Below are 18138 nucleotides of genomic sequence, written 5' to 3'. Positions count from 1 at the left end.
ACAATTGGGTGCTATGAAAACTGGAAGAAAGGGATGGCCGGTGGGACCCAATACTAGCACGTGTCGGATGCTCCGTTCAGTAACGCGGTTTTCAAGTGGGGATAATGGACATTGGACAGGCGCTTTAAAGGTTTGTAAATTGGGAAGAGAGCGAGTGATTTGGAGGGTGCGATAATTCCAAGAGGAGGAGGCTTTACATTTTCCATAAAGTTCGTGTGAGAAACTCCAATACGTAATGCGTGGCCCACCCCGGAACGAGAAACAAAATGTTGAAGGGAAGGCTATATGTGTCATTTTATTTGTAAAGATATTTTGAGTTCTCCCCCTCAGTATGGTTAACAAACATGTTATCCCTACCTATAAATCCAAACACTATTAGTTTTATGGACTCATAATTATTTGAGCCCACTGAGCCGTTAAAATGGGCCAGGAAGTCTAGCAACTCTGGATCAGGCCCATCATGGTAAGAATCCCACGGTCGGGTCGACTATGGTCCTATAAGCGACCACGAGAGTACGTCAAGTCCTACCTTTAGGAATTCCAAGAGAGATCCTAACATTCTCGTCCTTCTCATTCTTAGTATTAATGGGCAGTTCAATTATAACAAAGGATTGATGAATTTCAGGTTTTTTTATAGTAAAACTTTATGGGATTCAATATTTTTGGGTTTAATTAGAAATAGATCTTCTAACATAAATTTTTTCCATACAAAATGTTCGGACTTTGAACATACCGAGAATGATGACATTTCTTAAATAATGTCAGGTTTAATTGGAGTACTTTTAATTTCCTTTAAAATATTACAAGTGTACTAATTTGATATGGAGAAGCGTGTTTTTAATATGTAGAACAAGTGGGTAAATTTTTGATATAGCATTAGAAAAACGATTATAAAGTTTTCAAAGCACAGTAAACAATGAAAGGCATTAACTTTTAACAGGTATTCGTTAGTCTTTTTGTAACCATTCGCTCATTTAATGAATATCGTTGCTCACTCCTCTCATTGGGTTTGGTTTCTTATTAGTATGTTCCAACATCATGATAAGGGTTCATTACTAATATATTTAATCTTTTTTTAGCGCAGGTAAAAAATCACATAAAAGAGATATAGCCAAAAACCATAGTAGTGTGATATTCAACAGGGTCTTCATAAGGCCGGCCTTTGAAAAGGTTGGGTGTTAAAAAAGTTGAATATGGCCATAATTTTTCAAAGCAGGCCCCACGACCATGTGGCTCTAATATTTTTTTTCCAATTTATTTAAACCCTTATGCACATTAAATTAATAATATAAAATTTGAATGGAAAAAATAACAGATATGATGAGTCATCCATCCTTGATGGATCTTCAAAATATGGAAAGAATTAGTCTTTATGCACAATAAAAATGGGCCCATAAGTAGAGTTGGGAATACAGGCAGGCCTGACTCTATGGGCCTGAGCCCTAAAGTTCAATTTTTTATTTTGAACTCCATTTTTTAAGCCCGACCCTTAAAATCTGAACCCTTATTAAATAGGACCTCTAAGGTTAGCCTCTCCAAGCCGGCCCTTATTTCTGACTCTACCCATAAGTGTCATATTCTCACTGTCATTTTAAAATTGGGAGGGAACAGTTTTACATGCACGACTAAGCCATTGTTTCGTGGGAGTTGAATATGTGAGTGGGGTGCATGAAAACCAATCCACTCTCTGCATATTCTCCAAAACAATAGCCCCTTCATTCTCTCTTCCTCTTCTTTGTGTATTTGCTCTTGCAAACTGGGTTTGAGTAATTCGTTCTATCGCGTAATAATTTGAAGGTTGTGATTGCTAAGGTACATAACTAATTTCAAGCCTAAATTGGTAGGGCTTGTTTAGATTCATTAGCGCTGTGTAGTGATTTTGGTATACTATGAGTATCAAGAACCACAAAGAACTGGAAAATGATTTTAATTGTTCTTTCACTAGTTCAATACATCTATTATTTTTGAATTATGAGGTGTAAGTATTGGTTATTTAAATAATTCTATTATTCGTATAGCTTGTGCTAGGATTTATTTTAGTTTTCTAATTTGTATTCTTTATTTAAATTTTAAAAAATATTACTCATTAAAACTGATTCTTTTAAGCGTCACTACCTTCTAGAAACCTAAATCGCAAGTCCAATCCTATTTAATTTCGAGCCAAAACAATCTTTGCCGTTTTTTCTGGTTACCAACTAACAAGGTTTCAAAAAAGAGGAAGGTTTTTTCTTGACGGGCCACCAATACCAATTTGTAATCTTTCTTTTAATATTGAACAGATAACAAATTAAATATTCCTCCAACTAACAATTTAGATTCGGCTTAACTATCACATGTAAACCAAAATAATAATTGAATGAAGTTGCATGAATGAAAAGTCAAGACTCAAGACAATATTAACTATAATGCATTTATTATATAATATAATATTAATTGTATTTGTATGTAAGGGCTAACTAAAAAATATAAAATACTCTAAACATTATTATACTAGACTTATATTTTGAACTAATCAAAGTTTGAGAGAAAGCAATTGTCTTCTCACAAGAGGAAGCCCAAAGTGGAAGTTATGTTGTTTCAGTAAGGTCCAAAAGAGAGTAATTATTAGATCCAAAATAGGAATTATTTCCAAGATTAAATGACAATTCACCTCCTACATTACAGTTTAAGTGCCTGTATATTAAATTTATTTTTTGGTATAATATTTTTTTTTCTGTAACTTTTGAAAAAATTCAATGTCATTTCTATAAAAATTAATTTTGATCATTAGTTGGCAAAAATATCATGAAAAAATACCTCAAAATTCTATTAAAAAAACTATAGGAAAGGATAAAAAATTATAGATAGGGACTTTAAAATTATATAAAAGGACCAAGTATTGACAAGTCCTTTTTCTATAATATTTTTATTAATTAATAGTCAAATTTAATATTTATTAATGGCAGGAGACTACATTTGCACTACTTGGGAAATGTTGAGGGAAAATATTATATTAAAATAAATTTAGGATCCAAATATACTCCTAGTCTTATATTTAGGAGTTAATTTGTTATATAACTCTTGTTTCAATGTAGTGATGTGCTCCATTGTATTGTTAAGCAAAAGATGACTTTTCTAAACGAGAATATCACAAGTTCCTCATTTCTTAGTCCGAATGGTACGTCCAAAACTATATGATTGATTGTCTCCACGAAACCATGTGCCACGTAACATGAAATATTTATTTATTTTGGATGCTAGAAAGAAATGTAAAAGAATAGATTAAAAAAAAATAAAGATAAAATAATATAATCAAAATGTGAAGAACAATGGGTGAACCGTATTCATTCATAAGAGAGAAAATAATTTAATTTATGAAAATAAGAGTTATGATTATAAATTTTTTTTCAATACATTTCATTCCTATTTTTATTAGTAACTGAACAAGACCTAAATTAAAACATTAATATATAATGGATGATGGAAGTAATTAGAGAAGCTTCAAGAGCGTGCACACTTACCCTTAAAAAGGTTATAAAACCTTTTCACTGTGTAAACTTCGATTGATTATAGTGATTCGCCCTGCGACACTAACATCTCAAGTTAGATTCAACAGTGTTTGTTTGTTCTACAACAAGCTTGCTCCATGAATTCAGGCTTTGGTCTCCCAGTGGATAGGGTTAATTTCCATCCCTTTCGCTTAGGACCACCTGGAAATGAAAAATACTCATAAAATCGAGGTGTATTACATTATTAATAATTTATTTATAAAAATATAATATTTAAATGTCATTAAATATAAATTAATTTTAATATTAATGATAGTAGAAAGAGAAAATGTAAAAAATTAAATGTATATTTTGTTATAAGAATAAAATCAATTAAAAAATGTTAAACAAAATTTTATTTAAATTACTTGAAGTATTTTAATTAAACATTATAAATGACATAGTGCACTTAGTCTATCTAAGTTTCTCCTTTGAAAATAGAAAATAGACATAAAATATTCCCTTCTCTCATATTTATAAATACCCCCCATCTCTAATTATAGAATATTTTTGGAAATGATTTGGTGTCTTAACATATAAGATATTTTAACAAAAATAAATTTTCATTAATTATTCTTGTTTCAATATTATCGTTTCCTCCTTGTCATATTTTCTCTCCATTTAATATTTCACAAATAAGATATATTAAGAGAATAATATTTTTGAAAATTTATATTTATATTTTTTAAACATAAGAATATAAAGTATATTTAATAATTTTTATTAATATGTAATATAATTTTTATTTAAAATTGTCTCGTAAATTGAGACAAAGGGAGTACTTAACATGTTTATTAAAATAAAAAAATCCTAGAATTCTTCATCTACGTTCAAAAATTTAATAAATTTTTAACTTTCACCTTTATTAAATATATATTTTTATAGAGTACTTTCTTTTACTAACATTTAATGAGAGATAAAGGGAGAAATTAGTGATAAAAAGTTGATGATATACTTTATAAATAGTTGTATATTTCATAGGGTTTTTTAAAAATTAGATCGGTGGATTTAATCGATTCAATCGTGAACCAGTTACTGATCCAGTTGATGCAAATGAATCATGCAGTTAATGAAACTGGTTAAGAACCAGCCAATCAGTCAACGAACTGGAAAAATTGAGTGGTTTGACTGGTTCGAACGGTTCACAAGCTTCAAGTGACTGAATCTGAAAAAAAAAAAAAGGAATCTGACAGGAGAGACTATAAAAAAGGCAAAGATGGAAAGAAATGAAAGATATTTATTAAATTAAAATTTAAGAAAAAAAATGTGTTTTACAATAAACCACTATCTTAAATGTATTTTTCCACAGCAAAAACTACTACTACTTGATCGGCCATAAAATCATCAGTTGCTATGAAGACAATATACCGCACTTCAAAACAGTCACGATGGTAGAGGAAAATGAGAAAAGGAGGACTGAATGATGATTTGGAGTTAAGGTAGGTTTGGGATAAAAAATTTCTCTCCACGTGAACCATCCATTATTATATTATAATATTATATTAATACTTTTTAATAATATTATTATTATTATATTAAAAGTAGTAAAAGGTGTACAGCGAAGCGGCGGAAGAATTTGAAATGAGAGGGGAGTATAAATATTTATTTATGCAAAAATTTTGATACAAAATTCACATAATACAATAATAATTGTTTTTTGGGGAGTAAAAAATCATATTAAATGTCATTTATTTTTTTAAAAATGAAGTGAATAAAATAGATTATATTACAATATTATTCTTATGAATATTAAGATATAAATTTATAGATAACTTACAAATTTTCTTTATTTAAATTTTTATATTAGTTTTTATAATTTTGTGGATGAATTTATTTTGTGTTATTATATATGATAATATATTAATCTATATAAAATTAAATTAATTATAATACGTTCGACTACTAATCAATCAAACCATTACCCTTAAATTAACATTTCGTTCAATTCAATGACTCGATTTTTAAAATTTTGATATTTTATATCTTCTTGTAACTTGCAGCATGAGACTCTTCCTTTTTGTTTTTTTCTTGCCTTGTATGGTTGCATTGATAAGCCTAAATTCTGTATTTGGTGGTCTATTAATTATCCATTAATTCAGAGCTCATATTGGGATTATATTAAAGATCCTTTTGATTTATTTGCTATTCAGGTAGATTTGGCTTATGTTTGATCAGTTAGCATAATACAAGCATGCCTAGGTTCATATGTCTTTATTATAAAAGTTACGAATATGAATTCTCCAAGACAACCATATAAATATAAATAGCAGTCGCTCTTGCTTTCTCATTTTTTACTACTCAAATTAATGTCAAAATTTTTCTTGAATCACATAATCCCTCAAAATACTCCTAAAATCATTCACATTGATAAACACAAAATCTTTTTCTAGATACTTGTGTCATTAACATCATACTCAAATCCTTTTCCCTTGACATTCTTAACAAATTTTCAACACCATCAATATCACTCTCTCCAATATTTAGAGTATAATCATCAACAATCTGATCACTCTCTTTACTGTCTTCCACTTCATGATCATCATCATAATTCTATTGAATACCCATAAAAAAATTTATTAATAGGAGTTTCATTTTTATCCCAATTATCAATATCTTCAGAAGTTATATTATCCTACATTGAATAGAAATTTTCAAGTTAAAATAAAAATAAAATCAGATTTAGGTATGTGTATATTTGTATCAGATTTTTCAAAAATAAATCATACTACTTCTATACTTTAATCCACACATTAAGACAACGTATGAATTACTTAGGCAGACAAAAGCTAACAAAATAACATATACTAATTGTTTGACAAATCAGAATTGATTTCAAGAGAAAAAGAAATATATTGTTTTCGGGAGAAGGAAAACATCATTGCACACTAAAAACTGAAAACACAATAAGAATTAATTAAGCATGAAGCAGTATATTTAAACTATATTTATGTGAAATTTTTTGCCAACAATGTTATGCACTCTTTAGTTTGCCTAAATCCTATAGCGATAGATAGAATCCCTAAAAAATACAACTAGGTCGAGCAACAATGATTTCTTATTCGATCAAAACCTTGGGTAATTAATTATATTATCTGGTAATTGATTTTTTTAAACAAAATTATAAATATTAATAAAACTCATCAAATATACTTTATAATCTTACTTTTTTAAAATAAAAATACAAACTTGTAAAAATATCCTTTATTTAATACTCTATTTATTAATAATATTAAAGAGAGAGAATATATGAGAAAATATTATTAATGAAACTTTATTTTTATCAAAGTGTTTTAATGTTTTGAGACTTTGAATCTCTTGCAGAAGTATTTTATAATTTGAAAAGAATTGAGTATAATTTAAGGATTTATTAGGGTAAAAGGTAAAATAATAAGTAAATGTGTTTTAATATAAATTTTAATTTTAAAAATAAGCTTTAAAATATTTTTAGAATATCTCCAATGAAATTAACATATTTAACTAAATTGCATGTTTTTGAACTAGAGGGGTATCCTCTCAGTTAATGTTTTCATAATAGATATTTAGTTTTTTATTAAAAAAAAATAGAGAAGAGGTTTATATAATTAAACAGAAGAGTAGTCAGAATATTTCATTTTTTTAATTAGTGTGCTTGGATTAACTTTTTCTTTACTGCTTCTAGATTGACTTTTAGTCTGGGAAAAAATTAATCTCCGCATAATGCACTGAGATTTTACTGGTTGTTGAGAAAATCTTCGTGGCCTTTTCGATTACATATTTGTCATTTTTAACATGTTCAAGAAGATGAGGGTTTTAGTATCGGAGTCAAATCTCAGCCTCACATGTTGAATGTATTCTGTAAGTATTTTTTTTATTAAAAAATTTTTGATGAATTAAGTTTGGTAACTCATTAAAATCAGACTATGTTTCCAAATACTTACTATTTACAAATCACTTATATCAGTAGAGTTTGTAGGATTTGACTCATAATTTTACGAGTTATAAATCAAATTATTATTAAATACACCAAATTTTGCTGATATTTTGTAAGCATTTTTTGTTGTCTTTGTAAAATGAATTTTATTACGAATATGAGAAAAGGAAGAAACTTTGTATTATTATAGCCACAATAATTTCTCTAAACATAATTTTGTCGTAGAACTACAAAATATCCGACTTACTGTCTCTTGCTAGCACTGAAATCGCAATACACGGTCCGCCACCCACCATTTGGCCGAGAGGCATCGCGCGTGGCAAACAGTCGCGCATTTTAACTCTTGTCTCGTTTAAGTCAATGCACTGGCTTCGGCCCAAAAAAAAAAAAAAAAAAAAATTCAATGCACTGGCATTTAAAATGGTTTTTTTACCCTCTAAAATAGTTGTACTTGGCTAAAGAAAATGAAAATGCAAACCCTAAAAGGAATTTCCATTCACATTTTATGCAAAACGTTTTTGTGATTTAATTTGTATAATAAACGTATTTGATTAAAACAATGTTAATAAGAATAAAAAAATAAATGTCAATAAAAAAGTTTAATTTATTTAAGTAATAAGTTACTTCTTTTAGTCCTATTTGTAAATTACTTGTAATATGTTTTATCAAAAATAAAAAAATTTTAAAATTTATTAACCCTTCAAATTTAAAATTTTTTCAGTTTTACCTAAATATTCATGTTTTAATAATATATTTTATTTTATCTCACCAGAATTTAATAGAGTAAAAAATGAAATTTATGATAAAAAATAATGACATAAATAAGCCAGTCAAATTATTCTACTTTTACTTTAAAAATAGCACTGAAAAGAGTATTACTAAAAAAGAGTATTACTATAACTATTTTACATAAGGGATAAGAATGAAATATTTTCATCTTCTGAATTATATTCATGATTAGAAAAATTATGATTTCATTTTGAATTTTCCTTCCATTTCTTAAGTTAATATAATGGTAACTCTCCATTTCTATTTTAAATTGGTTTTTATCTAATTTATTTTAACCTAATTAAAGATTTTGTTTTTAAATCGCTTTTAGTTGAGTATTTATCTAATTTATTTTTATTTAAATATATAAAAATGTATTATTTTAATTATTAAATTAATTTATATTTTATCATAAAGGGATAAGAATGAAATATTTTCGTCTTCTGAATTTTATTCAAGATTAGAAAATTATGATTTTATTTTGGATTTTAGTTTCATTTCTTAAGTTAATATAATATAACTCTCCATTTCTATTTCAAATTGGTTTTTATCTAATTTATTTTAACCTAATTAACGATTTTTTATTTTTAACCTCTTTTAGTTGAGTATTTATCTAATTTATTTTTTATTTAAATATATACAAATGTATTATTTTAATTATTAAAATTAATTTATATTGTATTAATAATTCTACTTAATTTTATTCTTATGCCAATGAAACCCAATTTTTCCATCAAATAATTGTCGGATGTCATGCCATCCATATACAGTCAAAACAGGTCAATATTTTATGTAGAAATTGGCAAATTGGTTCAATCATTCGGTACAAAGTATGTTTCCTGTTAAAGATGTAAATTAATCTCATTAAAATACATTTTAATTTCATTTTCATCTTGTAAACACTTCAAATTATCAAATCAATTCAATCCTTATCAGTTCACCTTTTTTCGCGTCGAAACTGCGTTCTGAGTCTGACAATTGTATTTATCATAATTATATTGAAATTATTTGTTGTTTGAAAAATATGATTAAAAGAAGGCCATAAGATAATTTACAAAACCAACTAGTACCATATAAAACGTTATCCCAACATTATGTAAACGCTTTTAAACGCAATGGTGGTAATCTGCAATTAATGTTGTAAAGTATTTATGCTACAAAATAAAAAAAAACAGCTAATTTTACTGCATGCACAATAAAAATGAACCTGTTGGCTTATTGTGTTGGACATACAATAAAAATTAACTCTTGAAAACTTTGTATTTGAAAAAAAGAAAAACTCAGTTTTACCATATTTCATTATGCGTATGAACTAAATATTTCTATGTTGGTGTTTAGATTAATGAGATTTGAATTTGTATTCGAACCAAATTCTGTAGATAAAAGTCTATGAATTTATATTAATTTTTGTTTTATTATAATTTCTTTTATATTTCAAAATTTTTATTGTAATTATTTCAAGTACCAGTTATTTTTTACTGTCCGTTTTTTTTTACTATTGATATCTATGTTACTCTTGCCTTTCATTATTATCTCACTAATTGAAAAATAAAGATGCACTTATTATTTATAATATTTTATTTTTATTTGGAATCTTGGCCTGTTTCTCTTTTTTTTTTAATTTTTATACTATTTAAATAAAAAATTTAAAATCAAGTCCATTAATCTCAATGCTTCAGTAATAGAGGTTTTATTTTATTTTTTTCGTGGGGGGAAAACATAGACATCATTTTAACAAGAAAAGAAAAGAAACAAGAAAGGCAAGGAAGGAGGGCGTCCACTGTCCAGTACCTTCCTTGGCATGTCAATTAGTTGAAAAGGATCGGCCAAAATTTGAAGCGAGTGCAAGTACGCGCTCAAGGAAGCGCGTGAAGATCCACCCTGAATTTCTCATAGAAATGGCTGAAGATATCCACCATTTTTGTGCCAGTGACCCAGGGAATCCCTTCCCATCACTCTCCCGTCCCGTGTTGAAGTTTACTTCAATTCAAAGCTCAACTTCGACACCAAACGAATCCACGTTCTTCTCTCTCTTCATAAATTTGCTATCTAAATCACTATGCCCCCTGGTTATTGTCAATAATATGTTCGATCCTGGGGACGTGTTCGCTTTTGATAGCTCTGGGATTCCATGGCTGATTTGGATTCAGCTGGTCGTTCTGTTTCTCCTCATCGCTCTTCTTTATTGCTTCACCGTCTTCGCTTTGGATTCCTCCGACGATGCCTCCACCATCGCAGCCACCGAGGGTCCCACCACTACTGAATCTGCATCTACCAGTCGCTTACTTTTCGATGATATTCGACCGGCAGATAAACCTAGTGCTGCTGTTAAGCACGATTCCGCGGCCACTACCTTCGTAATCAACCGCAGACAGAATACACCGGTACCAAAATTTTCTTTCCTTCTTTCGTTCTTCTTTACACATACACACAAACACAATTTGGGACTATGATCTTGAATCAGAAACTTGGTGTATTTCTTGGTTTTCGCCTAATTACGGAAATCGCAGTCTTTTGGCTTGGCGTAGATTTTTTCATCTTCTCTCCTCTCTCTTTCTCTCTCTTGACATTGGTGTCTCGATCTATGGAGGAGGAAGATAAACCTTTTCTTTTGTTGTTGATATTCTTATGTTCTTAATACCTAATGAGCGTGGAAACGAAGAAATTTGATGGTATTGAAATCTTGACTTTCTCTCATTTCAAGAGACAGAACCGCTTGGTGTTTATCTCCGGCAATAATTAGAAGATTTAATAGTCCTTGCTCAGCTAATTCTTCATTCAGGTTTTATCTTTAGCCTGATAACTAGTATTTGAGTTGGACATAGAGGATAAAGTCATCACCAACCTTGAAGTAGTCCACTCCATTCAAATAGGGGCCTCTAATGTTCTTATTTATCATTCTGCAACATCATGTTTGGGTGTTTTCTAATTTTGGGACATCGAAAATGAGGAAAGTTAGTGTTTATTCTGGATAACGTATCCCTAATTAGGCGGAGAAAAATGTGGGTAGGGATGATGCTAACCTAAGAAGTGTTTTCAAGGGTACATTGAAATTCTATCGACAATTTTTAGATACAATTCAATTTAACCGAGACCTATACAAGTATAAACTGTCCATTGGCTTCTAATGCCCCCCCAAAACTTTTTGTTACTGTTATCTTTCTTCCGACGAATTTCGTAGCTGCCCTGGATTGGCTTAAAATGGCTGAGATTTGCTAATATTAGAGGCACAGTAGAAAACTGAGAAAGTACATTGGAGATTGATCCTGTGGAAATGGAGTTTTGCTATGGACTAAAAGATCCGAAATGTTTTGTCATTTCATTGATCCTGTCTGCCTGTGCTCATGAAGCGTTTACCATCCATTTAGAATTATTCTATTGAAAAAAAAAAAAATTAAAGAGCTGTGGTGCTCAGATGGATGAGATCCATAATCTGAACTATATAATATTCCTTCTGGTTTTGACTCAGTCTCGCATCATAATTGTGCCAGCATCATTTTGGGACGGATAGGTTTTCTTTCCTTGCTGGCTTACAGATTGGCAGCTAAGGCTAAGTTGTGGTGGTGCGTGGGATTCCAAAAACATTGCACGTTGCAATTATGTTCTCGTTCATTAATGAACTTTCCTAGCTTAAAATTATTTGGTCATTGATAAATGATCAAGCCCTCAACCCTTAATGCTAGTTGCCTGTAAAAGAAATTCAAGAGAGCCAGGGAAACCATGTCTATGATTCTTACTATTATGCATTTTCTTTGATACATGTCCTATTTCTTTTTTAGAAAACACTTTTCTATCTACTAAACATGCAGATAAACTAATACATGCACGAATGGCTCGTCCTTGTAATGAAAGTGACAGAATTGTGATGTACTGATGAGGTAGAAACTTCTTGCAGGGGGGAGAAAATCGAAGTATAAAAGGTGAGGTATCAGCAGGAACAACCAGAAGGATAGTGAGCGGAGAAGAATTTGCAGAGAGGGAGGGTTCGTCCAGTTTCCACCCATGCCATTTTTTCCAGTTAGCTAGGGTTGCCTTTCTCAAATGTATGGGTCTTGACCCTACATCTGATAGCCCTCCTACCCAAAAACGCAGAAAACCAAAACGAAGCTGATTTTCACTTTTATATGTTGTCATCATTGAATCATCCCAGAAATTTAGCAACTTGATTAGCATCAATTTTATTTTGTGCCCTGTCTAATCTTCCTACTCCTGCTCCGTTCCGAATTTCCCATTTATGGTCTCACGCTCTCATCATGATTTAAGGCCATGGCAAGAATCTGAAGAACAGAGGTTAGACTTTTGATAAAAAGCAAGGGTTGGACTGGTGTTATGATATTCAACATATTGGTGCTCAGGATATTGGGGCTCCCCGCCTCCCCTCTCTCAATTAAAGGACGGTGAATTTTCGGCAGGATAAACTGACAATTGAATGAATGTAAGAGACAAAATTTACGAAAATATTGGAGCTTGTGTACAATTCTTAATTGTTTTATCTTAACAGGCCCTCTAACTATGTGTAGAAAGGAGTTATAAACCTAATATGGTCGCCTGACTAGTCTATCTCTGTATTTATTATTATTTGAGATTAAAGTATATTTTTAGTTTTTTATCTTTATATAAAATTTTAATTTAATTTTTTAATTTTATAAAGTATTTTTAGTTCTTTAACTCTAACATCATTAGTTTTAAATAATTATTTTTTATATCAATCATTTATATTTTGAAAAAAATAAACTTAATATGTTAATATTTAAAAATATTTTGTTAATGTTAAAAGGTTAATGTAAAAATTTTTTCGGATGAAACTAACAATATTAAAATTAAAAAATATATTTTATAAAGTTAAGAAATTAAAATAAAATACTGTATAAAATTAAAAAATTAAATGTATATTTTAACTATTATTTTATTATTATTATATTACATTATCTTCCACATGATTCCACAAGCGATATACTTGATATATTTTTTGAACCAAAGAGCGATATACTTGACATTTAAAACTTCTTTCAAGCGGGAGAATTTTAGTGAATGACATGTCGGGGTTTAATTTTAAATTAGAACTAGTAGAATTTAAAAAAAAAAAAATTACTCTGCAAGACCATAGCGAAAGTTGTTTTTCTAACTTGTTTTCCTTAACCAAACACGGGGGAGTTTTTGAACATAGTTTTCCCTAATTTTTGACATGCCATACTGCCCATGATTTTTATATAAAAAGAAATTAAGAAATTGTAGGCAAGTTTTTGACAGATCATATTATTAATAGTTAGGTTCTTCATTTTTTTTTCAAAAATAAGTTGTAACAAGACATTATAGACTACACAGTTAATCATGTTGATTTTTAATATTAATGTATATTGAATTATTCATATAATTTTTTCTAATATATTAAATTATATATTTTTTATCCTTATTATTTAACATGTTAAATTTTATGTTATTTAAAATTTTCATTACATATATTTTTCAAACATTTCTGATATATGTGGCATTTGTATGATAGAAATTACAAATAATAAAAATCATTGTCATTTTTTTAGTAATTGTATATTCAAAATCACTTTTTATTATACATAATTTAAATAACGAGAATAACAAAGAGGTCCTAAAAAGATCAATTAATTTAAGTTAGATTTTAAGTGCCAAACTTTAGAAATTTACAATTTAATATCTCAATTTTGTAATTGCGTTGTGATGAATTTACAACTTTTCTCCAAATTTTGATATGGTTGAAGAATTAAAAAAAATTCTTGTTAAAATTTGAAATATAAGTTTTAAATTCATGACAATAGAGTTACAAAATTGAGAAATTAAGTTGTAAATTCTTGAAATTTGGCACTTAAGACCTAACTTAAATTAATTGATCATTTTAGAACCTCTCTATCATTCTCCCTTTAAATAACTTTCAGTTTATCAAATTTACTTTTAAAAAAATGTATCTAAACACAAATTTTATTACAATAACTAATTTTTACTCAATTAAATTTTGCTAAATGAACTTTTGACAAACTAACTTTTTACTAACAAAAAATCAAACATATAACAAGAGATTGAATTGAAAACATATTTTGATAGGAAATGACTAAAATGTCTTTTAATTTTTAAAATATAAAATGGACTTGTTAAAATTTAATTTAACTTGTCATTTCATTAATATGTATTTGCTAATTCACTTGCAAAATTTGTTAACAAAATATTTTACATTCTCACTCTTGTTGGCTTGTACTTGTTAATAACACATTAACATAACTTATCACTTCAGCAGTGTGTACTTGTAAATTCATTAGGGGAACTTGTTAACATTATTTTTTACATATTCAATCTTGTTGACTTGTACATGTTGACGCCCTAATATAAATCATTTCAATAATTTTACTTGTAAATTTATAAAGGGAACTTGTTAACAATATTTTTCATATATTCAATCTTGTTGACTAGTTAAAATATGAAATGCACTTGCTAAAATCCTAACTTAATGTGTTAAAAATAAAAAGACATTCAGGTCAATTTCTATTAAAACGTATTTTCAATTTTATTCTTGGGTCCTGTAGTGCATTTTCCAATTATAATAGTCCTGATTTGAAATCAAACCTTCCAGGGTTCATTGCTGAAAATTATCCCCAGTTTTGCTTCCAGTCCTGACGGAATATTAGAAAGTGCAATTTGCAAGTCACCGCCTGCTTCAACAACGGTACAAACCAATGATTAAAAAATTGGATCGGGCAATTGGATCGATTGGACAGTCGATTGATTCGGCTAACAGTTTGGTCAAAGTGAAAAAATTGTTTAAAAAATTAGGTTAGATTGAGTTGGATCGACAATCAAATCAAAAATTGGATTTAATTTTTAAAAACTGAACTGTTTAAAAAATACATTTTTTTTAAATTTTTTTAAAAAACAATTAATTTTTTTAATTATTTAATATTATGTTATATTATTTAACTTGTTAAGTCATATTAAAATTAAAATATTTGATTTTATTTTTATGTTAAATAATAGTTTCATATTTATTTTTTACAAGTAAATTTTATATACATATAAATTTTTTTATTTTAATTATTATATCACTAATTTTACGATAGACCATACAAATTATAAACTACTAACTTTTCCAATCTAATATTTCGTCTGATTTTAAAAACATTTATAACCACAGATTCATTTATTACACGCACACTATAAGGTGAGCATGCCAATTCCAAGCTCTCGAATTAGTGACAGAAAGCACCAAAGCAAGACACGACTGAAGGTATGCGTAGTGGCAGTGGCAGGCGTATCTAATTGTGTCGTGGTGACACGTTTCAAAGTTGAAGCATGAAGTGGCATCTGGCATGTCAATAGCCACTCTTTAAGCAAAAGAAAGAGGAAGCAGTTAAATGGCATTTTGAAAAGAAAAAAGCTATGGAGAGGGAAAGAGAAAAGGCTCTGAATTTATACAAGCCGTGCTATTTCATGGAACAATTGGTGAAGGCAATTTCTAAGTGCCTTGGTCTGGAAAGAAGAGAATATGGAGAAGGAACAAGCACAGCATCACGAAGCCTGAGGAAGGCATCAAGACCATCGTTAACGAAAGGACGAGGAGGCCAAGTTAACGTTTCTACATCTTGAGGTTTTAAACTCTACCGAGGCTACGTTTCTGTAATTTTCTGCCTAATAACAGTGTCCCTTTTGTAACATCTTTTCCTTTTTTTTTTTTTATGGCCTGTTCTTCCATAATCAAATTAATTAGCTTTTTTTCCCCTCCTAATCTACTCCCTCATAAATTTTAATTTTTTTTTCTCAATGTAAGGCAAAGCTAGAATAATTAATATATTTTTTCAATTTTACCTTTTTATTTATTTATTTATTATCGTTTAAATTTACAGATAACAATTTTATTATTATTATTATTATTTACAAAGAATGACAAAATTTTAATGTTACATATTTTTTGAAAATAATTTTAACAATACAACTACTGCTTTTTTTTAATAAGCCCGAAATTAACTTATATTAAAATCAAAAGGAGTACACCTTAATCTGATCAATACAATACTGAAGCGCCACCTTCAATTTTGGAGCGCTTTCTGAGCCCAACTATTGAAATAATTATAGTGACAATCTCCGCCAAGCTGTGACTTTGGAATTAAGATTTGTTGGAGATAAGAGCATTTCCAGCAAGTAAGTTCATTAAATATTTCTTTTAATATAAGGCCAAAGCATAACTGTTTCATCAAGTCATATTTAAAACTATAAGATTTCTACATTTAGGCTGGGGATTATCAAGAATCATAGTGTCAAAATTATTCCAAGATGACTGATAGGGCAAGCAGGTCAGCACATTTGTTAACTTATTTATAAATATGATCAAAAGTGATCATTCAGTTCTCTAAAGTAAGATCTTTGATTTTCTTGATAATTTTAGAGAATCGGTGTCTTTCAAAGTAGTTATACTCGATGAGTAATAAGGCTTCCATTGAATTGGAGTAGACATTGACTTTATAAAGTTTAGCATTCTAACAAAGATTAAAACCTTCAAAAATTTCCATGAGCTTAGCTACTGTGCAAGGGTAATAACCCAAGTACTTTGAAAATCTCTTAATCCAATTACCCTTTTCATCCTCGATAATACCTCTATAAGCATCAACACCATTGATGTTGACAGAGCCATCAATGTCAAGTCTAACCCATCCAAATGCTGGAGGGCTCCATTTAGTTTCATATCTAGCATCACTTTTGTTGAGGTGGTTGATTTTAAATTGAAGTTTTAGATTGTTGATTATCTGATGAGTACAAGAGAAGGTAATATCATTTTCTAGAATGTCATCGTTTAAGTAGATTTTCCTTCATCTTATCTTCCCTATGTTCCAACATGCAAGGGCAAAAAGTTTTTATCAAGGTGTTCTTCTTAAGCTCATGCTACCAGCTTTATTTTTAGCATTCCAAGTCAACGATTCCTACACACGAAAGAGAAGAAAGTATTAAGCTTGGTAGGATTGACTAATTTCTTTTCAAACATCACAGGCTTCTTTACAGTCCAATAAGATATGAAGAGTTAAGGGAGTTACAATAAAAAAGGCAAGTACACTACTGGGGAGAATTTCTGTTACTATGCATGTAGTTGGTTTGTAACCAATCCCAAGTATCTTTTTAAAGAAGTATTTAATTTTTTTCGTATGCAGGCCACTTTCAAATTTTAGACCAAATTTCAAAGTGGTTTTAGTCCTTTTGGTTCTCCATAGTTTTGTAAGCAGATCTGATGGAGAAGTTGCCATCAGAGGAAGATCTCTAACAAATAACATCATTATCATCTTGAGGGTTAAGAGGTTGAACAAGAGCAATATGTTCAATCACATTAGAGTGGAGGTAGCGGCTTAAGAGATCAAACTCTGGCATGAAAAATAGAATTAGCATTGGTGAAAGCATGCCTAACAAAAGGGTCAGGTAGGGGAGATCATTTATCATATCAAAAGAATATTTCATCTCCTCTACCAAATTTTCAGCCAATATGAGTCATAAATTTATTCCAAATTTTACATATGCTGCTTTAGGTATAGGAAAAAGAGCTCGGTTTATAAACCATAGGGACTATGGGCATGTTGCATTTGTATTTGTCACGTAGGATCCTCATCCACAAGCAATTTGGTTTAGTGATGAGACCCTTATAAAGCTTCATGATGTAAGCAATATTTTGATTTTTAAGTTTCATGAGACTAGGCCCCCATCTTTTTTATTCATTGTGATGTAGTTTCAAGAGAGAAGATGAAGTTTTTTGTTTCCATCAAATGATTTCCAAAAAAAAATTCTAACAATTTTTTCTAATTTAGCCAAAACATTGTCCAATAAAAGCATGGTCTGCATAATGTAGTTAGGAAGAGTTGAAGAAACAAATTTGATGAGAGAGAATTCGTCTTATCAATTAAAGGTGCGAAAGTAAGTTTTGATGCCTTTTCG

The 18138-nt window shown here is 29.3% G+C and overlaps 1 protein-coding gene across 1 annotated transcript; it reads left to right on the top strand.

Annotated features, from left to right (window-relative positions):
• The first annotated feature begins 10088 nt into the window (after positions 1-10088).
• On the top strand, positions 10089-12718 carry LOC129308254 (uncharacterized). The gene is made up of 2 exons (XM_054949316.1): positions 10089-10589; positions 12101-12718. Exons 1-2 carry the CDS (start codon positions 10104-10106, stop codon positions 12314-12316), a joined length of 702 nt encoding a protein of 233 aa, XP_054805291.1. The 5' UTR covers positions 10089-10103; the 3' UTR covers positions 12317-12718.
• The last annotated feature ends 5420 nt before the right edge of the window (positions 12719-18138 follow it).

Source organism: Prosopis cineraria, unplaced genomic scaffold (genome assembly GCF_029017545.1).
Source record: "Prosopis cineraria cultivar Desert tree isolate PC_DT_omini unplaced genomic scaffold, ASM2901754v1 PC4, whole genome shotgun sequence".
Classification (NCBI taxonomy): domain Eukaryota; kingdom Viridiplantae; phylum Streptophyta; class Magnoliopsida; order Fabales; family Fabaceae; genus Prosopis; species Prosopis cineraria.
Note: the sequence above shows the minus strand (reverse complement) of the source record. Positions and strands in the feature narration are given on the sequence as shown.